This window comes from Epinephelus fuscoguttatus, linkage group LG15 (genome assembly GCF_011397635.1).
Source record: "Epinephelus fuscoguttatus linkage group LG15, E.fuscoguttatus.final_Chr_v1".
Lineage (NCBI taxonomy): Eukaryota > Metazoa > Chordata > Actinopteri > Perciformes > Serranidae > Epinephelus > Epinephelus fuscoguttatus.
The window spans coordinates 37,134,304-37,156,753 of record NC_064766.1 but is presented as its reverse complement, the minus strand read 5'-3'; the positions used below and the strand labels follow the sequence as shown (position 1 = coordinate 37,156,753).

Here is a 22,450-nt window from a genome sequence, read left to right as displayed (position 1 = left end):
CACGTGCACCGCGAAGTCCTCGACAGTCTGCCCCAGGTGCAGCTTCTGCGTGTCTTCATTCCCAACCCACATCAAGGAACATTTAGGTATAGTTTCCTTGACGCATTAGTCCACTCTTTCTCTCTATCGCACTGTAACTACATAAAGTTTCCAAACATGCTGAGCTGAAAGACTTCCTGCTGTCACACACCTCAACAAAGGTAAAAGTTCCCGAATGAATTAATAAATTACTGCTGGAGGATCCTTTATCGCTCTGAAAGCGCATTTAGCAATTAGTCAAGACAAAACGCGCACCTGTTAGTGACGCAACACGTACGTGTGTTTGATTTGGGTCACTTCACGTGCCCCCCAGGTGGTGCAGTAAACCGGTGATGCAACTTTTTTTTTTTTTTTTTTAAAGCGATATAAGGCTTATCATCGAACTGTGCATAAGCTACAAGACTCATCCTTGCTGGGACCACACCTGAGCACCCCCATCACCTGGCCAATGAGCTCACACATTGAACTATGTGGAGCTCCATGTCCTCCTGCAGCTACAGACAGACAGACAGACAGACAGGTGAACAGACAGGTGAACAGACACACCTTCAGCCTCTTCTCTGCTGCAGCTGACTTATCTCCTTTCTTTTGTTCTCTTCCCACAAGGTGAAACCTGTCATGACTTTTCCATGGCACTTTTGTTTTTACTCTTCCTTTTTCTGTTGTTAAATATTTTATTTCATTTTTTCAAAATACACAAAAGCACACAGTCACAAATTGACAGAACACAAACACCAATTTTACACTATGAACGTTTCAAAAATAAATGAACGGACAATAGATAAATTGGCACGTAACAATGCAAATAAAAATGTAACTAATAAAATTAAGTACTACACTACAAAAATGGGGAGTGTTTTGTTTGAGAGATAGTGTAGTGTTATCCACAGCTGCATGGTCTCTTAAAAATAGACAGATCATGCAGACAGTCATTCGATCATATGTGATGGGAGATATTCCATATAATCAATAAAAGGTAGCCATATTTTATAGAAAGAGTGCAGTTTAGGAGAGTAAGATTACAGATTTTTTAAATGAGTCGAACAGTACAAATATGCCCACACACACACACACACACACACACACACACACACACACACACACACACACACACAACTACTTTGTATCAGTAACTGTATTTGATTATCTCCTGCACAGTCATCTAAACTTGACGTAGACTGCTACTTCTGAGAAACCTTAGGTTGTATTTAACTACACTTTATTGCAATAATTACAAACTTTACCATGTATTTAAATATATCCGTATCATACTTAAAAATCAGTTTGAGAACATTGAAGATATATCATGTCTATATTGAGTACAAATTAAATTATTTAAATAGACCTGAGTAGAATTTAATGGTGTCTCACATAAGTGTAGTCTCAGTCAAGTATATTTGAAGTCTTTGCCTTCATGTCATTAAAGCAATACTTCAGCATCTCGGGAACTTATTTCATTTTTTTGCCGAGAGTTAGAAAAGATCATTACCAATCTTCTCATCTAGTGAGAAAGTGAATTAGCGTGTTTTTCAAAATGTCAAACTCTTGCTTTCAGTGTAGTCAAGTATATTTTTAGTTGTATACTTATCTATCATTATCAGCAAATCAGCAGGTTCAAGACAGCACCATTTACAGGTTCAGTGTGTAGAATTTAGAGGGATATCTTGGCAGAGATGGAATATAAGTATTATTTCTTCAGTGTATATTCACCTGAAAATGAGAACTGTCATGTTTTTGTTACCTTAGATTGAGCCATTTATAGGGAGCGGGTCCTTGTGCATAGAGTCTAACATGGTGTATTTGCCGTACAGACAAACCATACATTCTTAACACAAAACTGCTTTATTAAGTGTTTCAACCATTTTAAATCACCAGGATTGTTTGTTTTAAAGAGAAAGAAACCTCTGCAGACAATTCGGCTCCCAGTAAAAACCTCCTGCCCATCTGTGGCTGATCCACAAAGCTTCTTAGTACAAAGAGTTGCTCCTTGTGATGAAAGACAATTCCTTGAATTATGATATTTCCTTAGAATTTCCCCTTAAAGTTAAGACTAAGTCCTGGTAAAGAAGCTAAAAGAAAAGTTATTCACAAAGCATCTTAGACTTTGAAAAACTGTTCGGAGTAGAGAGGAGGACTTTTAAGAGGCTTAAGAGTTTCTTAATCAGAGGAGAAAATGGTGGAAAGACGAAGAAGTTGGAGGAATATTCTCCAAACACTGGATGACGGTGAGTTAATGAAATGCTACAGATTAGATGGTGCAGGGAGAATATGTGTGCTTGAACACATCAGGGATACACACACATTTCCCACGCCAGAAAGAAATTGATCACAACACTAAGATATTTGGAAAACTGGGAAAATGCAACAGTGCAGCAGTGATGAGTCGGGACTGCCTCAACCTTCCATCAACAGAGTGATCACACTAACAATGTCACAGTCAGCAGTTCAGTTCATTTCCACTGGGTGTCCACACCTTGCAGCCTCACAAAAGGGCATGTCTGTGACAACCAATCACATCTGTTAAAGGAATGCATCATACCTAGCAACGGGGTCAACCACATCCCCTTCCCTTCCTTGCTTGAGAACTTTCCGAAATCACTCCTACGCTAGGACTCCTTACTAAAAGCTTTAAGGCTAAGTTAGGAGCTCTCTGAGAGCGTTCGCAAAATACAGCTGGATCTTGAGTTATCGGAGCAAATGGGTGAGCACACATTAGCAGGTGCTGGGCTGGTGACCTTAACAGCGTAGGAGAAACACTGATTTGTAACATGAAACTGCTTTATTAAGTGTTCTTACAGGTTTAAATCACCTGCTCCGTTTGTTTAGAAGAGGAAGAGACCTCAGTGGATAATTCACCTCCCACTAAAAACCTCCAGAACAATGAACACTGAGGGAATTTTAACCAGGAGAATTTTCAGCTGGTTGCAATCTTCAATCCTCACCACTAGATGGCACTAAATCCCCTTAAATCTTACACACTGGATCTGGCACACTTTAAAGTCCAATCATAACACACTACACATATGTCAAATTAGTGGAACACCCACACACGAGAAATAAAAGCCACCACACATGAGCCATGTTATAAAAGGTCTTATTTATTAATTTATTACACAGCATATTTGTTAATAAAACATCTGCAAAAAATAAAATAAACCTCACTCTCTAGGTCCGGTGTTATAAGGGTATATGCAACCGTGATCATTTTAAAGCACAAAAGCGTCACTCAGACTTTCTTTGCATAGACTGCACCACCATTAGTCTCCCTCAGACACTCATGTCAGCTTAACAGGCCCGCACAGTACGAAGCACTTTACTGACCCCATTTAATTTACTATCCTCTAGAGTTTACTTACCCACGGGCCTCTTCTGTTTGGAGTCTACTCTGTAAATGGAAGGTAAGAGCATGACTAATTGCGCTAATTGACCTCAACTCTTTTGAATATGATAGTTTAGTTGTCACTCTGCTGCATTTATAAACAGATTAATGCAGAGTGAGGTTTAAAGGGGCATCTCAAACCTTTGGAGGCCATGACGCTACATATTTCTGTTTCCCTCGCCGTGTGTTTCGTTATTGTCAGTGAAAAGTCTTCATATTTACAAGCTGAAGGAAAAAAAACAAGGATAAAATATTCCAAAAATACACCATAGCTGATTTTATTCTTCTGAATTGGTCCATAGAGTAAATGATGACAAGAGCACCAGGTCATGAGCTATCTACCTGGTCGTCTCCGGTACACATCAAATTAACAAATGCCATAATCCCTACAAGTAATCCCTCAAGTAATCGCCATAATTCATAACTCTTTGAGTTCATCTGAATGTCAGTGTTTATTTACATAATCCAGTTTTGGGGATAAAAAGCTATAAACATTATGGGAGGTGTTTTCTAATCATCTTTAGAGTTGTATTGTCAGATAATGGTAGTGTGGATGGTGATTATCAAAGTGGCATTCTTTCATCCATACAGTAAAAACTACTCCTTCATTCAGCCTTTCTATCCAATACACCAGGAAATGGTTATATTCTGACCATAACCTGCAGGTATACTTCATACACAGAGAAAAATAAACGAGGGTACTCAGTATATTCATACACAAATACATCTAAAGTGTTCATTTCAGTCACTGCTGCCAGCAAACGTCTGTGTAATAAAGGAATACTTCACCTGCAAACTTGGGTTTAGGCAACAAAACCACATGGTTGGGTTCAGAAAAAAAACCATCATGGTTTGCCTCAAAATAGGTCCTTTCCTTACTGACGTCACAAGACATACATCATCAGCATAGAAGGCTACACATATTACCTGTGCCTTTGAGTAACTTGTGTACTTATCTTACTCGTATTGTTACTCTGTTAGGCACTGGTTTCACTTTTTGCTCCTTGAAAACACTTCCTATCTTGTGTATTTGTATAATTCTCCAGATATTTAATATCGTTTCTAAAGCTAGGCCCAGTGAGTGATCGTGACCCGGGGAACCCACTGGCTTTGGTTGTTACTTCATGAACGTTAAATTGCGGTCACTGTACATTTTGTTAATGTAATTTGAAGCATTCTCTGGCAGAACAATTTCCTTCAGGATAAATAAAGTTCTGCTATATTGAACTGAATTGTTGTTGTTGTTATTAAATGATTTGATTGACTTTAGTGCTGTGTCTCAAATCACATACTTCTGTACGTACACTTAATATTTTGAGTGCATAAGTGGGTTCACACTGAGAAGTATGGAAAATGCAGTGCACTATGAGTACCCGGATGGTGCACTCAAAATGGTCAAGAAGTTGAGTGTGGAACTATGGACACTTCTTGCCCTCAATGGTCGCCATCTTGGTTATGTAGCGGAAGGGAAGGGACCACTTTTCAAACTGGAAATGGCGGCCGAGGACTGTGCGACCATGAACATCCCTGCATCATACAAATACACGTATACTGTTGTCGGGTATAAGCCAGCAGTATGTTTATTGGCTTAATTTAGCAGTCTGTAATGATTTGGTTCCACGAACAATAACGTAAATGCTAATGCTAGTTTGCTAACTAGCTAATTTGTGGTCGTCCTTTCTGGTAAGTGCACAACGGCCGTGTTTGGTTTGAGACAACACTACCCTGTCGAAATTCGCGCACTACGCCAATGAGTACATAGTGCACATAGTATACTACATGGAAGTGTACTAACGGAAGTATGTGATTTGAGACAGTGTAGGTTTCCCACTGGACAAGAACAGCAGTGTCACAGATGACAGTCCGCAGTTTGTTTGATCCATCAACCTCCCCTCCTGCCTGCCCTGTGCTTTCTCACTTGTATCACAGTCATTTCCCATAGCATCAAATAATGACACTGCCAGGTGCGTTTCATTCCACCACTAAAGGGTGCCTCGGTGTGTTGGTGTCTGATGCCGTGGGCCATTCACCAAACATCTGTATTTGACAAGTTGGGATTGAGGCTGGTTGGTTTGTGACATACTGAGCATGTGTGGATAAATGAGACTTGAATTATGCTGCACGAGTTGTGTGAGAGTTTGTGAACGGATGTTTTGATATAGTTTTGCTGTGGTTAAACGCAGTCCTCAGTGACTTCAGTTCATGAAGAGTGTTCACCTTTTTGGATTCTTCATTCACAATGGAGGCATGAGACAAAAACAGTGTTGTTCATTAATTCAGTGACCACACAGTGAGTAACTGATATACAAATAGTCATTTTACAGGTGAAGTATTTTTTCTGTTTTAGTCAAAATTCAGATTCAGCTTTGTGTCACCGTTTACCTTTTAGTTGATCTGATTACACTCCAGTGGAAATTATATTTTACTGCTAATTCAAGTATAAATGTTGGTTAAAGTTTTCACCTCAAAATCACACAAAGAAATTGAAATAGAGAAAGTGTTACCATACTACGTCATCGTATCCAGTGTCCAGACAAATCCTTGCAGAATTTCAAGTGATGTGGAACAAAAAGACTAAAATCTGATTTATTTTAACTCTCCAAACCTTGAATAAAATTACATAGAAAAGCAGACTACCTTGGGAAAAGAACTGCATTTTTCTTTGTGATGTGATCATAAGGATGTCTGAGGATCAGGAGGACAAATTCACTTAAAAACATTTTTTAAATCACACATTTTGTGTCCACAGAGTCTTTTTGTGAAGTTTCTCAAAGCAGAGGTTCGTGTTTAGGTCCACAAGTATTTCAGAAATCCCAGAAATCTGAAACTTCTTCATAGATATCAAGTATATAACTCTCAAAGAGGTCTTTTATTCCCCAGCTGTCCTCAATAATGTCATGATTTGAGCGTTTTTTAGTTCTCCTGTCCTCCATTTCAGGCCACAGTCACGACTTCAGCATCCTGAAGAGAGCAGGGTCTGGAGAGAGCAGTGCCTGTCAGGTGGCATATTTCAGTTTAGGTGTCTGTGAATTACATGAGATACTGGAAAGAGAAGGAAACCCAGTGGTGGTCGCGGTGCCTTGGCTCTCCACAAACATCGGGTCCAGGCAGGCGACTTTGGCAGCAAAAAAAGCGTGAATACAATGAAGCACGGCGAAGAGGTTTGAGAACTCCAGCTCCTGAGGGCGAAAGAGAAAATCAATACTCAAGTCAAATGTAAGTAATTTATTTTCTATAACCTTGTTGCTTTGAAATTCTTGTTGAATAACCTTTTCTCTGACATGCAGCATTAAACATTTCTCAGAGTGAATTACCTTTGCTTCAATAGATTTGGAGTCTTGATTTTGGAATAAAAACTTGATCTTGCTCTTTCCATCATCAGATGACCCTTTTAGTTGGGAGAACTTGTATCTCCACAGCACTGCCTGAAATATAGAAATTACAAAAGTCATAAAAGTCTTACATTAATCTTTAAAACACAACCTAAACACAACCATAAATCTTGATTTACTGAGTTCCTTCTTATGTCACAATTTCATGAATAATTCACAATAAAAATCCACGTAGATCCAGTGAGAAATGGGCCACGTCAGCCGATCAACCAGATAAAAGTTGTTGTGAGATATAAATGTGTTATTTTTTTGCCACTGGGAAATGTAACAAGCCACAGCTTATTTCACCTGAAATAGCAAAGCTTCAGTGATTCAATTAGTGTTGAACTGAATAAACAAAAGCTGCACAGTGAGCCAGACGACAGTTTCCAGACTGACTCCTCAGGTAGACAGCTGGCACATGAATATGTATCTGTAAGTGTTCCTGCCACTGTAATAATTACTGCGACGCCAATCTGATTAATTATGGCATAAGAAATAATGTTTAACATTCCATACAAAGGGAGCCTCACTGAAATGTTTTAAAATCAGAGCAGACATTCGTGAAACATTTTTAGAGTGCATTGTCCTCGGAGGGCTTTTGTACTTCATACAAGAGCAAGAGAGGCAGCAGGAGCCACGATTTCTTTGTTTTTGTTTGCTAAATAAACCACAAGATATAACAATAAAATATTTGAAAGGACAATGGATTTGTTTGCCTGTGTTCACTACATAACCTTGGTGCATGAGACGCCTTTTGGTTTCAAATTCGATCCAAGTTTGATTTTGCTTTAGGTCAAGTAGCTATCAAGCAAAAGTTTAATGCTGGACTTTTAAGGTACACGGAGTACTTTTCAGTTTGGTATTGCTACTTTTATTTGAGTGAGGGATCTGAGTACTTCTTCAGCCGGAGGAATAATGCATCTTACAGCATGATGGGATGATTTATTATTTCTGCCAATCATTCAGGTGCATAGATAAAAACTAGAATTACTGCCTCGCAATTCTATGCCTCTGTGCACCAGTCAAGTTGCACTTACAGTTTATATCCATGTCTGTGGAAATATGGATGCTTCAAACACATCCTCCCCCTGGCAGCACAGGAGATCTATACAGTCAGCACAGTTTCAAGGTCGGCACCAAAGACTAGTGTCACCAATTCAGTATCTGACCAAATGTCTCCACTTCTGCTCCTGAGTAAGGACGTAATAGCCAGAAAAGTGTTTTTTCAAAACATTATGATGTCACAGCGAAGCTGACCTTTGACCTTCACTTCATCATTTTATCCTGTTAGACATTTGTATGAAATTCTGTCATAATTAATGTATGAATTCTTGAGTTATGGCCAAAAACAAGTTTCGTGTGGTCACATTGACCTTGACCTTTCACCCTCAACCATCAAATCCTAATCAGTTCATTCTTGAGTCCAAGTGGACATTTGTGCCAGATTTGATGAAATTCCCTTTAGGTGTTCTTGAGATATTGCGTTCACCAGAATGAGATGGACACAAAGTCACAGTGACCTTGACCTATGACTTCCAAAATCTAATCAGGTGATCCTTGACACAAATGTTCAAACAGTGGACATTTGCGCCAAATTTGAAGAAATTCCCTCAAGGTCTTCTCGAGATGTCATGTTCACGAGAATGAGATGGATGAGGTCACAGTGACCTTGGCCTTTGATCTATGACCTCCAAAATCAAATATGTTCACCGTTGAGTCTCAGTGGATATTTTTGCAAAATCTGAAGACATCTGTGTGAAATTCTGTCATAATTAGCATATGAATTCTTGAGTTATAGCCAAAAACTTGTTTCGTGTGGTCACATTGACCTTGACCTTTGATCCTCAACCACCAAATCCTAATCAGTTCATTCTTGAGTCCAAGTGGACATTTGTGCCAGATTTGATGAAATTCCCTTTAGGTGTCCTTGAGATATTGCGTTCACCAGAATGAGATGGACACAAAGTCACAGTGACCTTGACCTATGACTTCCAAAATCTAATCAGGTGATCCTTGACACAAATGTTTGAACAGTGGACATTTGCGCCAAATTTGAAGAAATTCCCTCAAGGTCTTCTCGAGATGTCATGTTCACGAGAATGAGATGGATGAGGTCACAGTGACCTTGGCCTTTGATCTATGACCTCCAAAATCAAATATGTTCACTGTTGAGTCTCAGTGGATATTTTTGCAAAATCTGAAGACATCTGTGTGAAATTCTGTCATAATTAGCATATGAATTCTTGAGTTATAGCCAAAAACTTGTTTCGTGTGGTCACATTGACCTTGACCTTTGATCCTCAACCACCAAATCCTAATCAGTTCATTCTTGAGTCCAAGTGGACATTTGTGCCAGATTTGATGAAATTCCCTTTAGGTGTCCTTGAGATATTGCGTTCACCAGAATGAGATGGACACAAAGTCACAGTGACCTTGGCCTATGACTACCAAAGTCTAATCAGTTCATCTTAGACACAAATGTTTGAACAGTGGACATTTGTGCCAAATTTGAAGAATTTCCTCAAGGTGTTCTTGAGATACACAAGAATGAGATGGATGAGGTCACAGTGACCTTGGCCTTTGATCTATGACCTCCAAAATCAAATATGTTCGTCATTGATTCTAAGTGTATATTTGTACAAAATCTGAAGACATCTGTGTGAAATTCTGTCATAATTAGCATATGAATTCTTGAGTTATGGCCAAACACATGTTTCATATGGTCACATTGACCTTTGATCCTCAACCACCAAATCCTAATCAGTTCATTCTTGAGTAAAAGTGGACGTTTGTGCCAGATTTGATGAAATTCCCTTCAGGTGTTCTTAAGATTTCATGTTCATAAGAATGGGATGGATGGATGGACAACCTAAAAACATAATGCTTCCGGTCTCGGCTATCCTCGGAGCGAAGGCAAAAAAAGGACATTTCTACCTTTGAGTTGTGGCCATATTTTTTTCATATTCCCTCTAATGCGGGTAATTTGCAAATTCACATGAACTCTTTAATGTTTTCTGCTTGCTGTTTTTCTCTTTCAAATGTGTACCTGATGATTTGGCCTGTTAATTCAACAGCTCAGGTGTCAGACCTCTGGGTCTCTACTGAGCAGCATGTTTGCTCTGTGTAAAAACCACAATTTGATACATAAAAATGTTCTGTTTTACATATTATTTAATTTATATCCAGTAAGTGCGACGCATGAGCGATTACACTTTGATTTGTATCCGTTCAACCAATTTAGGAGTTTACATCGTCCGGAGATACGTTAAGCCTGAAATTGATATGGATTGATCAGAAATTGCTATGTTTATTATTTATTGGAATAATATTCACAGAACAGCCTCAGAATTGAGCTTCAGATAATTTTTGATCACAAGAGCAGCTACGCAAATGAGAATTTTCCTTCATCACGAGTACGGATATCGACACATTTTCCTCAGACAATACTTGTCCTTGTAAAGAAGTATATTATCCGCACCGGATGCTCGTTTCATCTGAGTATTCAGCTCAAGCTATTAAGTGCTTTATCCATCATCTACACCAACTTATACTATCAGAGGAAACCATAGGCATGAGAAGTATGTGCAAACTCCACACAGAGAGGTTACAGCCAGCTGGCAGGTTCGAACTCAGAGCTGTCTTGCTGTTGTGCTTTTAAATATCATAAATAATCATACAAAATATATGTCTTGGCACCGTCATCCTTGCTCTATATGTTTCAGTTAATTTGTTTTCCTTAATACAGTAGAGATAAAATCTAGAGCCACGACTGAACATCACATCCCGAGCCTGCAGATTACAGCTCAACTTGTTGAACAGAGTTATATTTGTTCTGACAGAAACTAATTCAAACATGCTTTCTGAATTTTGCCAATAGCAGCTTTTAATTACAGAGTAATCCCGCCCAGTGTATTGTGTGCAACTGCAGTTTACATATGGATTGTGTTTTGTGCATTTCTCTCTATAAACAATACGCTGGCAACATTTTTATCATCCTTGGGGGACATTGTTGCTACACATTGTAGGAATTAGGGCCAAAATCTTAGAGAACAATATGGCAGTGCTTGTGTCCTGCTCATCCACATAATGTGCACCAGCGGAATAGTCTGCATGGCTCTCAGATTTGGGGAAAGGCCAAAATGAATTGCAGGAAGGAGTGAGAGGTTTGAGCTGGGGGGGAATAGCCGTCAAAACAAATGTGCTCATACTCCCAAAATGCACACAGTGCAGAATAAGTTAGCAGCACCAAAAAAAGAAAAAATGAGGCTGAGGCGTCGTGATTAGTTTCATCACACTGTGTGCAATCCAGTTGTCTGAAATCTCCCAACTGAAAGCATCTCACTTCCATATTTTTATTGATGATGAAGTACTCTCAAACGCTCACCTTTGAAGCTGCATCAAAGCACACAAAGCCCATGCTGAAGTCAACTGTGAGTCCCATAAGGTGGCTCTCCATGATACAGGCATATGTTTTACACTGCAGAATGAGAGAACAAGATGTTACCCACAAGTGCTACACAAGGACACAAAAGCCTCTTTTGCTCTGCAGAAAATGTCATATGAGCGTTATCAATCTCTGTACTAAAACGACTGAGCTGGAACCGTGCGCTGGATTAAAATCATCACAATGCCCCGCATGTTGCCTACTGTTTGGGTGCGGACCTGTATCCTCTCCACCTCCAGGAAAGTGGCCATCTGAAAAGCCTTTTCCCAGATCAGCAGCTCGCACTCCAGTTCCACGCTGAAGAACATGTCCTCTCCGCTCTCCGTCTGGACACTGAAGCAGTGCTTCCTCTTGTCCAGAAGGTCATTGTCCTAAAATAAGACAGTACAGCTGCCATGCTGATCAGGTACAGATGGGAAGAGTGACGCGGAGATAAGACAAAGCAGCAGCAATGCAGCTTCTTGAACTAAAGGGCAGTTTCTTTACCCTGACAACAGAGTAAAGGCTGCAGCTTAAAGTGCACTACTTAACACTCACATGAAGCTAATGCATAAATGTGTAAGCTGAACCATGAGATGGTTTACCCTAATGCATCTTTTTATAGCTTTATGTAACCCAGTATACTCGGTGCTGCAGAGGAGGTCAACTTAAATCTGATTTAATATGTGAATCTATATGAATCCAATTTGCCTTAATGAGTTTCCAGATAATGAATTGCAGTCAAATTCTCACGATTAAATTCAAAGTGACTTCGAACCTGCAGAGAAAGAATGCGAGCTGAACCCTGAGTGTCTCTGAGGGATTGAAGTAGAACACATGCAAATAAATCAGTGAGTTATATAAGTGCAGTTTTCTACTTTAAATTCTCTCAATGTATCCAGTGTGAGAAGGGTTGCTTCTCTAAACGTTTGAGAAATGAAACAGCAGGGGCTGACTTACCTTCAGAATCTTGCACATTATCTCGTACACAGTAAAGCTTTTCTCCGCTCTGGTCCAGTCCCAGGTCGTCACCTGAAAGATTTCACGTTTGATTAGAAGAATGGCTCGATTTAAGGGAGAAGAAAGCAGAGGAATGGTCCATAAGAGTAACACTGGTGTATGTTTTTGTGCAGATAAGCCATTTGGAAAAAGTCTGTTTGCTAAATCCCACAGCCCACTGATTACTGTTGCTTGCTACGCCTCACTTAACAGTGATAACCAATCTGATGTATAAGATCTAGTAATTGAAATTAGCTCATAGGGATTTGGGTTGGGAACCAGAGGGTCACCAGTTCAAGTCCCCATCCGGATCAAATACAGACTGTGGACTGGTAGCTTGAGAGGTGCCAGTTCGTCTCCTGGGCTCGCTGACGTTCAGGGTGCCCCCTCCCTCTGATATCTCTCCATTTAGGCCCTGTTTGTGCATGGGTGTGTTTCAGGCCTGTGTGTTCATGACAGCAGAGTGAAAACATTGAATTCCCCCTCAGGGATTAATAAAGTACATCTTCTTCTTCTTCTTCTTCTTCTTAATTTAATTTCACACTGAAGTAATTAAAAGCAGCTTGCTCGGCCCAGAAGCTTTTACCAGCTATCGTAAGCCAATGCTTACGCTAAAACGAAAGCAGCATGATAGCTAGATTTGATGCTTTGTTACAAACAGTAGCTATATCTTATCTTTTACAAGAGAAAAGGATTTGAGGATGAGAATAATCATTTGCTGGCAAACAAAATTATTTTTTGTTTGGCTTGAGTTGCTGAGGGGAAAACTGTCCTGCACCAAATGAATAGGACAAAGCTGTCATTGTTGCTCTAAAGCCTGGGTCCTCAGGGTCACTTCAGAGGGGGCACTATTGTCTATTAATTTAACTTAAGTTTTAATATAAGTTGGGTTTGTTTTAGGGATGTCCCGATCCAGCTTTTTCACTTCCGATCCGATACCAATATTACAGCCTTGAGTTTTGGCCGATACCGATACCAATCCGATCCAAGCGCGTATTATACATATTCACTTATTTTGTTGTCAGTCATGTTAGAAAAGGTTTGATCAAGCGATATTACTATAACAAGAACAACTACTTAATCGGGTTAGTTAGAATGATCCACAACAGTTGGTATGAGAAACTGACCTGTTTATTGTTAACAGGGTTAATAAACAAACTTTAAACTTGAACATTAACATTAAATAAAAAAATATAGCTGGTTTGCTTTGGCTGCTTTGGCCCCTTAATAAACAGAAAATAAATCAACACAAGAAATCTTTAAAATGTCTAACATTGAAATTAAAATAGCAGCAAGACTCCACACACTTGTGCTTTGGCCCCCTAATAAATAAAAAATAGATTAACACCACAGGACATTGTTGACATTTAACAAACAATGCAGCCTTTTCTTTTCAGTTATTTTAGCAGTGTCAGTGCCAGCCTGCTGCTGCTGTGTCCTGTGTGTCTGCATGCTGGCCTGGTGGATTGATAGTAAGTGCTGGAGCGGATCACTGGAATGGACTGCTTGAATTGCGAAGCGCTGGGCTGGCCGGAAAACCTGGATCAGATTACATGAAAACCTGGATCAGAGTTCTTGGATTGGCATTTTTCCATGCAGTCCGATCCGATGCTGATGCCCGTTTTTTGCCAATATCGGCGGCCGATACCGATCCGAATATCGGATGGGTATCCAGATATCGGATTGGGACATCCCTAGTTTGTTTGTTTTTTTTTTTCAAAATTATAATGTCTGAAAATACACATTAACAAGAATATTAACAAATATAAATGGGTATAATCATAAAAAAACCCCATTTGATTTACAGAAGAAGGCGACTGTTACCCATGAATCCTTGTGTAGAGGTTGAGGCTAACGCATCTAGCCATGCTACAACTGCTGCCGACTTGCATCTGGTTTTGAGGCTCATGTAACCACTGTTTATACTGTGGAGAGTTTTATTAGTAAACCGTAACTACCCAGCAAGCGATAGTCGTGATTTAAACGTATTGGCTATATTTAGCTCCGATTTAGTCTAGCTACATGTAACCCAAATCTAGCCGATTTAATTTTGAAATTGATTAAATGTAATTTTTCGCCATTGCAGATGGCGTGCGGTATGATATTCAATCACGTATGGAGAGTCAACAGTAATTAAAATATGTTTATCTCCATTTTTTGGACATGGTCTCTACATAGCCGTATAATTGATGACGTCTGCACTTTGGCTACGGTTAGACGTCTACCAAATTTTCACTGACAGCCCAAATTCAGCCGTGATTTAGCCTAGACGTCAGATCTTCATGTAGACGGCTATTAGAAGTTTTTTAAACCAAAAAATGCTTGCTGGGTATAAAATGAAAGGATGTTTTGCTGCCTCTCACAGCAGCTGGAGTCAGAGAAAATATAACTTCATTCAGTGGGCCGACTGCCGGCAACTTTTAAGGTGGAACCTCAACTTGTAATGTTACTCAATGCATGAGGTGACAACATGAATCCATCAGCACACCTTAAATTTCACTTTAAAAACTGTAACCATTTCTTTGGTTTTTAAGTGACAGACACTTTTAGTAATGGAGTGGATCTTCAAGTATGTATGTATATTAATTTTGACCGGGTTATGTGAACTGCATATATTCTAATCCTCACTGGGAGAAAAAAAAAAAGTGTCATTCCCATGGGCTCTGGCAACACTAAACCCCTGAGCTTGCCTGAGAAGGACTAAATGCACAAACCCGCTATTTTTAAATATCTGTGGACAATAAACGAGGTGCACGCTTCCATCTTGTCACTGGTAATAATGGAATACAGTGAGTACTGGACAGAGCAGTGAGTGACAAATACCCCGCCCACATTTAAGAGGACTGTTTCAGATGGAAACACTTGGGTCTAGGTACCATGTCTAATAGGTTACTCTTGGTTCCTAAGGTATCATACTGAAAGTGTTTAGCAGCTACAAGCAAGTGCAAAAAAGAGAAGGCCCAAAAATATTCAGAGATTTATTTAAGTGCAACTCAGTTTTATACAATATATGTTCCGTCTTTCTTTCAGCTATGGTATCTTTGGTTTTTGGTTTGGTCTTCGGCCTTAAAAACACTGACGACCCCTGCTCTAAACTATGATCTAACTTCTAGCATGTTGCCTGCACACAGTGGTGTAGTCTTGTTTATTGTAGCGGGTAGACTGTCATCACAGTGTCACAGATACAACTGCTGCCCCCCTCACAAAAATAATCAATAACAATTACAGGCCTCTGTGTCATGTTTTTAAGCTTGAGTAGGCCTGTTCCCCGTAAATGTTTTGTCACTTACAATCAATGTACTCCTTTAGATTAAAGATGTATATTTGTCTTTTTAAGGAAAAGGACAATTATAGCTTGTCTGAAGAAAAATGAATCACCTAAACATGTATATACAGACACATCACATTAAAACAGGCTTATTGTGAAACTCAAAATGTTAAATGTTCCAGTACATTAGCTGTAAAATAAAAAATCAACCATTGCATGAGCAGTGATCTACACTGTGCTAAAGACTCCTCTTGTCTGATTGGTTGTTGTCGTTCAGGTGCGGTGGATGTTTGCAAATGCCATAAGAAGCACTAGGAGGAGGAAGAGGAGGAACATACTTATTAACTGACTATCTTTCTTATGTACTACTGTCAGGCTAAGTTAGCTGCTGTGGCTCTGATAACACGCCCCTTTCCTTTGGAAGAAAAGCTAACGTTATGCTACTGTAGGCAGTAAGCTAGTTAGCCAGGCTAACGTTTCCACCTTATGTAAGAGCAGACAAACACACTGTTTAATGCATTCATTACACGCTGGCACTTGTGTTGTTGGTTTTGGAGAGACAGTGATAAAAGACACCACCTACATACTCTTCACTGCAGCCTTATGCACGGTGCTTCGACATATGGAAATCCAAAGCCTGACCAGCCTGCCGTACCTAGTTACGGTTGCCAAGTTGTTATTGGAAAATCACTATTTTAGGGCGGGGTTTAGCAGAGGGTCAATTATTGATAAATGGCTGTTAAATTCAAAACTGACATCTTGCCATTTAAAGGGAAATATTCCTCAAACTGTAGGTGACTAGTCTTAAGTAATGGGGAAGCTTGTCACATCGTCTGAATAAGCAGGCTCCTATATTCCGCCATCCACTCACATTAGCATATTCCATTTATATCAGTACATTCAAGTTGAGCAGGCAATTCCAGTTTCCTATCAATCTCTTTGCATCTCCAGTACCATCGACAGCTTATCCCTCTTGTCATAATCACTTAAGTGGCTGGCAGAATGTAAACAGATTTAATGATCGTCATCAATCAAGAGGAAGATCAATGTAGCACAAAGGGATTATGAGTGAGTTGCTTCCTTCTTTCTTCTAACAGGAAAGCGTTTTCTCCTTCAACAATACATTAACATGAAATGAAAAATCTCCCGCGGAGTTGAACGACGTTCAATTCAAACAGAGACGTCTGATGGTTTAAAGAGGGAGTTGGAAACAAATAAGGACTGAGTGGAAACTTACAGGAGGTGCTGAAAACTTGAAGAGGGAGGAACCTCTCAAAGCGAGGAACTTTGGTGAATACATTCGGTCCTGAACGGAGTCCTGCTCCTTCTCATCGACCCAGCCCATGTAGATAATCTATCAAACAGTGATAAAGAGACGTGGCAATGAGGGATGTGAAATGTACAGACGCAAAAAAAGATCTGTGATATGGGAAAAAAACAAAATACATTTTTATATCATGCTGCTTTCTTTGCATGAGCAACGGAGTCCTACATACATTAAACACAGTTTTGGTAAGGACTGAATTGATCTTTACCTAAAGTATCGATACTACTGACACTAAGCTTTGTGTTAAATGTCAATACTGGCATCAACAGGATCAATACTAGATAAAATGCAGGGTCTTGTGTTGGATTAATTTCTGAGACTCTTTTTTGTAGAAGCTGAAGAGTCTGCTGCCGTTTTGTGCTCATGTGCAGCGATCACATCATTACTTCAAAGGATTCACACAATAAATATTTGTTATTTACCATTAAAATTATTTGTTTTGTCATGTATGGAGTTAAGTAATTAATTGAGAATAATAATTAAGGAAAAAGTGATCTCGCCCACCCATAGTTTTGGTTATTTCACACATTTCTAATTGAATTATCTACGGTTATCAGCCACATAGATATGGGTTAAAAGGGGCCTATTACACCTACAGGTAGCTGGGGTAGGCTGTTATCAGCCCATTTAATTTCAGTTATCAGTTGTCATTGGTGTGGGAGCAGTTTCACTTTCAGTTTCATTAGGATTAGGCCCAATACTACAGGGTAAGGATTAGCAAAAAGACCACGGTTTAGATTAAAATAAGTATATTTGTTACATGATGTGATGTACTTCCATATATCACTTAAAAGTCAATGTTTACTTTTAATTTCACACTGGACACAAATCCTGGTCTCCTGGGTGAAAGTCCTGTGTCTGTTTGACCCACCATCCACCACTCTGACCTCTTCTACATGTGAACTTTCTCGCTCTTTATACTTACATTATGTTTCATGACTATCTCCTTTGCTCCTGTCATAATTACTATGACTACGAGAGGTCTCCACCTTCTAGTAGGTGTAGCAGGCACCTTCTAACCCATATCTATGAGGCTCCATCAGGATGATTCAAGACCTCCTGCATCATCCAGTCGGGTATCGTTTTGTAATAATGACACTCACTGTACCTAATCCTGCTTATTATACCAAGTTATACTAAAGATATATTGAATAAATTAATTTTTTGACACAAAATATGAATTTAAAAATGTTTTTATTGCTTGTGCTAAGCATCTTTCAGAAGTGAGCAACGGTCTGTAATTTATAGCATTGATCTGCTCTTCAGAAATAAAGACCAAAACACACCGGCGGCAACGCTTTGTGTAAAAAAAAACCACGCTCTTTAATTTAAATGTACAACCCCACACTGCTAGTGGCTAGACGTGAGTTGGCGCTTCTGGATGCACTGCCCTGTGGCACTCCACTCTCCCATTTCCAGCCTCGTCGCCCCCGGCATTGAATGCATTTTTTCCCCTCAACCGCTGTCTGCTTGTATATACCATCATCCATAGCAGCTCTTTGTCTCTTGTCCTATAGCAGCTCGACTCCTCTCCTCACTATTGATTCAAAAGCCCCTTTTAGATAGGAATTGTGCAAATTTGCAGGAAAGCCCAATCAGTCTTTTTTCAGCATTGGCAGTATAAAAGCAAAAATCAGGGAGTGCAGCAAAATGCCGCCTGCCTACTTTTGTTGATACAGAATGCTCCTTTTTCGGGGCAATGGGGGGCGTGAGCAAGTAACAAAACATGTAGCTCAGCGTGTGACGTAAACAGTGACGTGGGAGGGAAGCCACGGCTGGTCAGTCCTTCAGCGATTCTCTCGTAAGTAGTCCCGTCCTTCACCGTCCCCGTCATCTGATGGTTAATGGCCTCTTCGTTTGCGAGGACAAGAAGGGCGCGCAATTCCTTGTCTCCCCAGTTGCTCATCTTTACAGTAGCTATGTTTCCATCCAAAAGTGATTTGAATCATTGGGAAATATGCATTTAAAGAAATACAAATCCTGTGTGTTTCCATTAAATGTACGGACTTTGGTGAAAACTACGAACTTGCACCAGTTTTCCACAGAACCAGAAACAAAACAAGTCCCGCATTCTTCTTCTTCTATGTTTTCTGGTGGTTGGCAACCAGCTTGTAAATGCATTACCGCCATTTTTTTGAATCAACCTTTTTTTGAATCAACCAAAACCCGGCTAAAGCGAGCGAATTTTAGTTTGTGCAAATCAGGGGATTTTAATTTGAATTTTGGCGTTTCCATCATGATTTTCCAATGCGATACTTCTAGATGCGCATTTAAACAGGCTGATGGAAACATGGCTAGTGTCTGTCAGGTTTGCGTTTCCCTCTTGCTACTCGCTGCTCGCTAATTCCTGCTATCAGCTGTTTCCTGTTTATCCACCGCCAGTGGGTTGCACGTGCAGCGTCATCAACAGCCCCTCCCGTTGCGGAAGGCCACATCGTTCTGTTTAATCTAAAAGGGTTCCACCAATATGACTACCCAACGAGGCAGAAAATTGGGCAACTCGGATCAACTCGCCAATCCGCCTCTGTGTGTCTAAACGCTCACAGCTGGCCGGCAAAACGGCCCAACATTCGCAGAAAATCTGGCAGTGTAAAAGGGGCTATAGAGAACTCTGTAGCTGTTGCTGTTTCTTGTGTGGCGAAGAATGGATGAGGAGAGACTCATTAAGGTCGAGAAATATCCCGAGCTAAACAACCCACAGTGCTGTCATTATTAAGACAACGGCCAAAGATATTGCCTGGTGAGTCATGGCTCTGGAGATCAGCTGGTGAGAAATCAAGTTTAATAAGGGGGTCTCTACAAATGATTTTAAGCTAACACAGAGGTGACAGAGGTACAGACCTTGTGGTCGTCTGTTGACGAGATGCAACACGACGCACCCAGTGTGTGCTTGGGGTGGCACTTGAAGCGCGTCACATGACACACCGCACCACGGCACCACCGGTGTGTTTTCAGCTTAACAGACCGTAGAATGCCATAATTGACCAATCAGAATTGACTATTGAACACAGCTGTGTAATAACTCCAAGTGAGTGATAACATCCAGGTGGTGGATTTCTGTATCTGTGTTTCTGCATGTTACTCAGTCAGATAAAAGGATAAAATATAAAATATTCAACATTTGTGTGAAAATTTGTTGGATTATTTGTATACATTACAAGAATCAAACAACACCCATACATTTTAATATAAACCTCTTAATAAATAATAAGGATGTTTTCTTCCTCTCAGTTTTAACTCAGGAGTATTGCTTATTGAGTCAAGAAATTTCAGTTTTATTGAGAAATACTTGAGAAACTAATTTCTCGGGGGCTTTAAAGATTAACCACGCAGACACGTCTGTTTTCATCCAGCAGATTAAATACCTGAAAACAAATTACTTCATTACACTGATGCAAAAATCATAAAAATAACCAAAATGATCAAGTCTCATCCTTGCTCATGTAGTTTTTAACAATGCCCACAATGGTCTAATAAAGGTGCCCTCCTCTACATGAAGGCAAAAGGTTTAAAGTAGGAAACAGATGGTGAGAAGAACAGAAAGAAAGCCTCCCCTGCAAATGTTCTGAGACATTATTTCAGACATCAGTACTCATTAAATTCAGGGTGATTGCAACCCGAGTAAAATGTTTGCTTGTTTTTCTCTTTGCAGTTTTTTGATGGATGGCAAAACAAGACAATGAAAGATTCGGGACAAGCAGGCGCGCCTCATGGCGTCGTGTTTCATAAAAGAATCGTCAAGTGAATTCACACGTGTTGTGTGCGGCAGAAACCAAAATAAATAAGTAACACAAGAAGAGAGCCCACCCTCGCATTAACTCCCATGTTTAGACTGAGAGATGACACTGCAAATTAACTGACTGAAGGCACTTTACGTTGTTTTCTAATCATTTCTCGCTGGATGGACTTAAATGATGCAAACATTCTCCTTGTGTTGCAATCGCCGGCAATGTGGTGCTGTGTCCTCGCTGTGACTCACTGACCTGGTTAGATTTACTTGTGATTTTTTTTAAGATAAGGATAAAACACACAAATTAAAGACAGCACAAGCAAAAAAGAAAGGCTGAACAAGCAGCAGGAGCTCGGCCGCTGCCCGGAGAAACATCTTACCTGCTGGTTAACTGGAAAATTTCGGTTAATCTTCTTCACCTGTTAAATTTAACAAGAACATCAATAACTCATTAAAAAGTCTCCTGCTAACAATAAGACACCAATTACTGGTAGAATGTAAAATAGTTGCGGGACCCCGTAGAGATTGACAATCAGTGTCTAAGAACAAATAAACTATGAATCACAGTGTCTGTGCTAACATGTTAAGCACAGCACTGAAGGAATATTGTTAGAGCTACTTCATTTATTCAATGCATGCAAATTACAAAATGAGACAGATAGTCATTTCCACAAGGACCCGAGGCTCTTCCTAAAAAAAAAAAAAAAAAAATCCATTTAAAAAAATCCATTCTCTGTGATAATAAAAGCGAGGAAACTACTGAGAGAGCAGTCAGGCTTTAAATTAAAACATTCTGCTCAGATCACAGGTATCACTCGCTCCTAATCTACACTATACTATCGATATAACTCTTTCCTAGCAGCAGAGCACCAAATTAAGCTGTCCAGGCCTGAGCCCGTCCTCCTATAGAGGCGAGGACAAGTCACAGCTGCTTGTTTTGAAATGTTACAGAAGTTTTGGCCGAGGGAGAAAACAAGAAGTGTTTTTTTTTATTTCGGCAGAGGAACTGAAACGAAACAGCCAGATAACTGTCAAGATGTGAGCAGGGTTTGGATGTACGGGAGCAGTGACAGTGGGTTTGTTCAGATTCAGCTGTGGGTTGTGCACAGTGACTGCAGGTCTACCCCACCTCTGACACAAATATGGAAACACTGTGGGGTTTTTGAAATTCTTTTAGATACAAAACAAATACATTTCATACTTATAAAGTACATACAGGAGAACTTGGTTCACAATGCACAAAAAGTAATTAAGAACACTTACTCTACAAGAGCTGTACTTACTTCCTGTATTCAGTCTTGAGATAATTGGATCTACAGTATATTTCCAGTCATCAACAATCTATATATCATGTTTTACTCCACTACATTAATGGCAGCTGCAGTTATTGTAACACAGATGAACCTCTCTGTTCATTTGTTTCATCATCAACATCGTCCTCAATCCACTGCAGTCAACTCCTACACTGTTTTACATATCTGCTACTTGCAGTGCGATGCACTTGTTATTATAACCTTTGCTTTATCAGGTAAAACCAATTAAGATTAAGATCTCGTTTTCAAGGGAAAACTGAGGACATCATATGTTTCATAGTGCAAGTCACTGAAGGACACTGATATATGCTTAGAATTAATAAAAACAACTGCAAAACAGAACATGAAATAAAGTTAAAAGACATAGACATCACTCAGTTCAACAAGCCAATCGCCAGAATAAATGTTAGCACTGTACACTTCTGGAAACCATGGGTATGTTACATTTGTACGTTTCATATGTAGCAGATGTGTTGACACTGTCTGTTTCTTTACATTTCAGTTTTTAATTTTATGTTGTGACGATGCAGCAGGTAACGAGTAACATGTGAATACAAACGTGGTTGGACATCTCAGCAAAAAATACACTGTTTGGTTG

At 39.7% G+C, this 22,450-nt stretch overlaps 1 protein-coding gene across 1 annotated transcript in view; it reads right to left on the bottom strand.

Annotated features, from left to right (window-relative positions):
* Positions 1 to 4,220: 4,220 nt before the first annotated feature.
* sntg1 (syntrophin, gamma 1) overlaps positions 4,221 to 22,450 on the bottom strand; it is a 39,647-nt gene continuing 21,417 nt past the window's right edge. The window contains exons 12-18 of the mRNA XM_049598768.1: positions 20,920 to 20,958; positions 16,720 to 16,836; positions 12,176 to 12,247; positions 11,455 to 11,607; positions 11,177 to 11,269; positions 6,733 to 6,843; positions 4,221 to 6,597 (exon numbers count right to left, since the gene is read on the bottom strand). Of these exons, the coding sequence (XP_049454725.1) occupies positions 6,415 to 6,597; positions 6,733 to 6,843; positions 11,177 to 11,269; positions 11,455 to 11,607; positions 12,176 to 12,247; positions 16,720 to 16,836; positions 20,920 to 20,958 (768 nt within the window). The 3' untranslated portion in view covers positions 4,221 to 6,414. The remainder of the gene's footprint in view (positions 6,598 to 6,732; positions 6,844 to 11,176; positions 11,270 to 11,454; positions 11,608 to 12,175; positions 12,248 to 16,719; positions 16,837 to 20,919; positions 20,959 to 22,450) is intronic.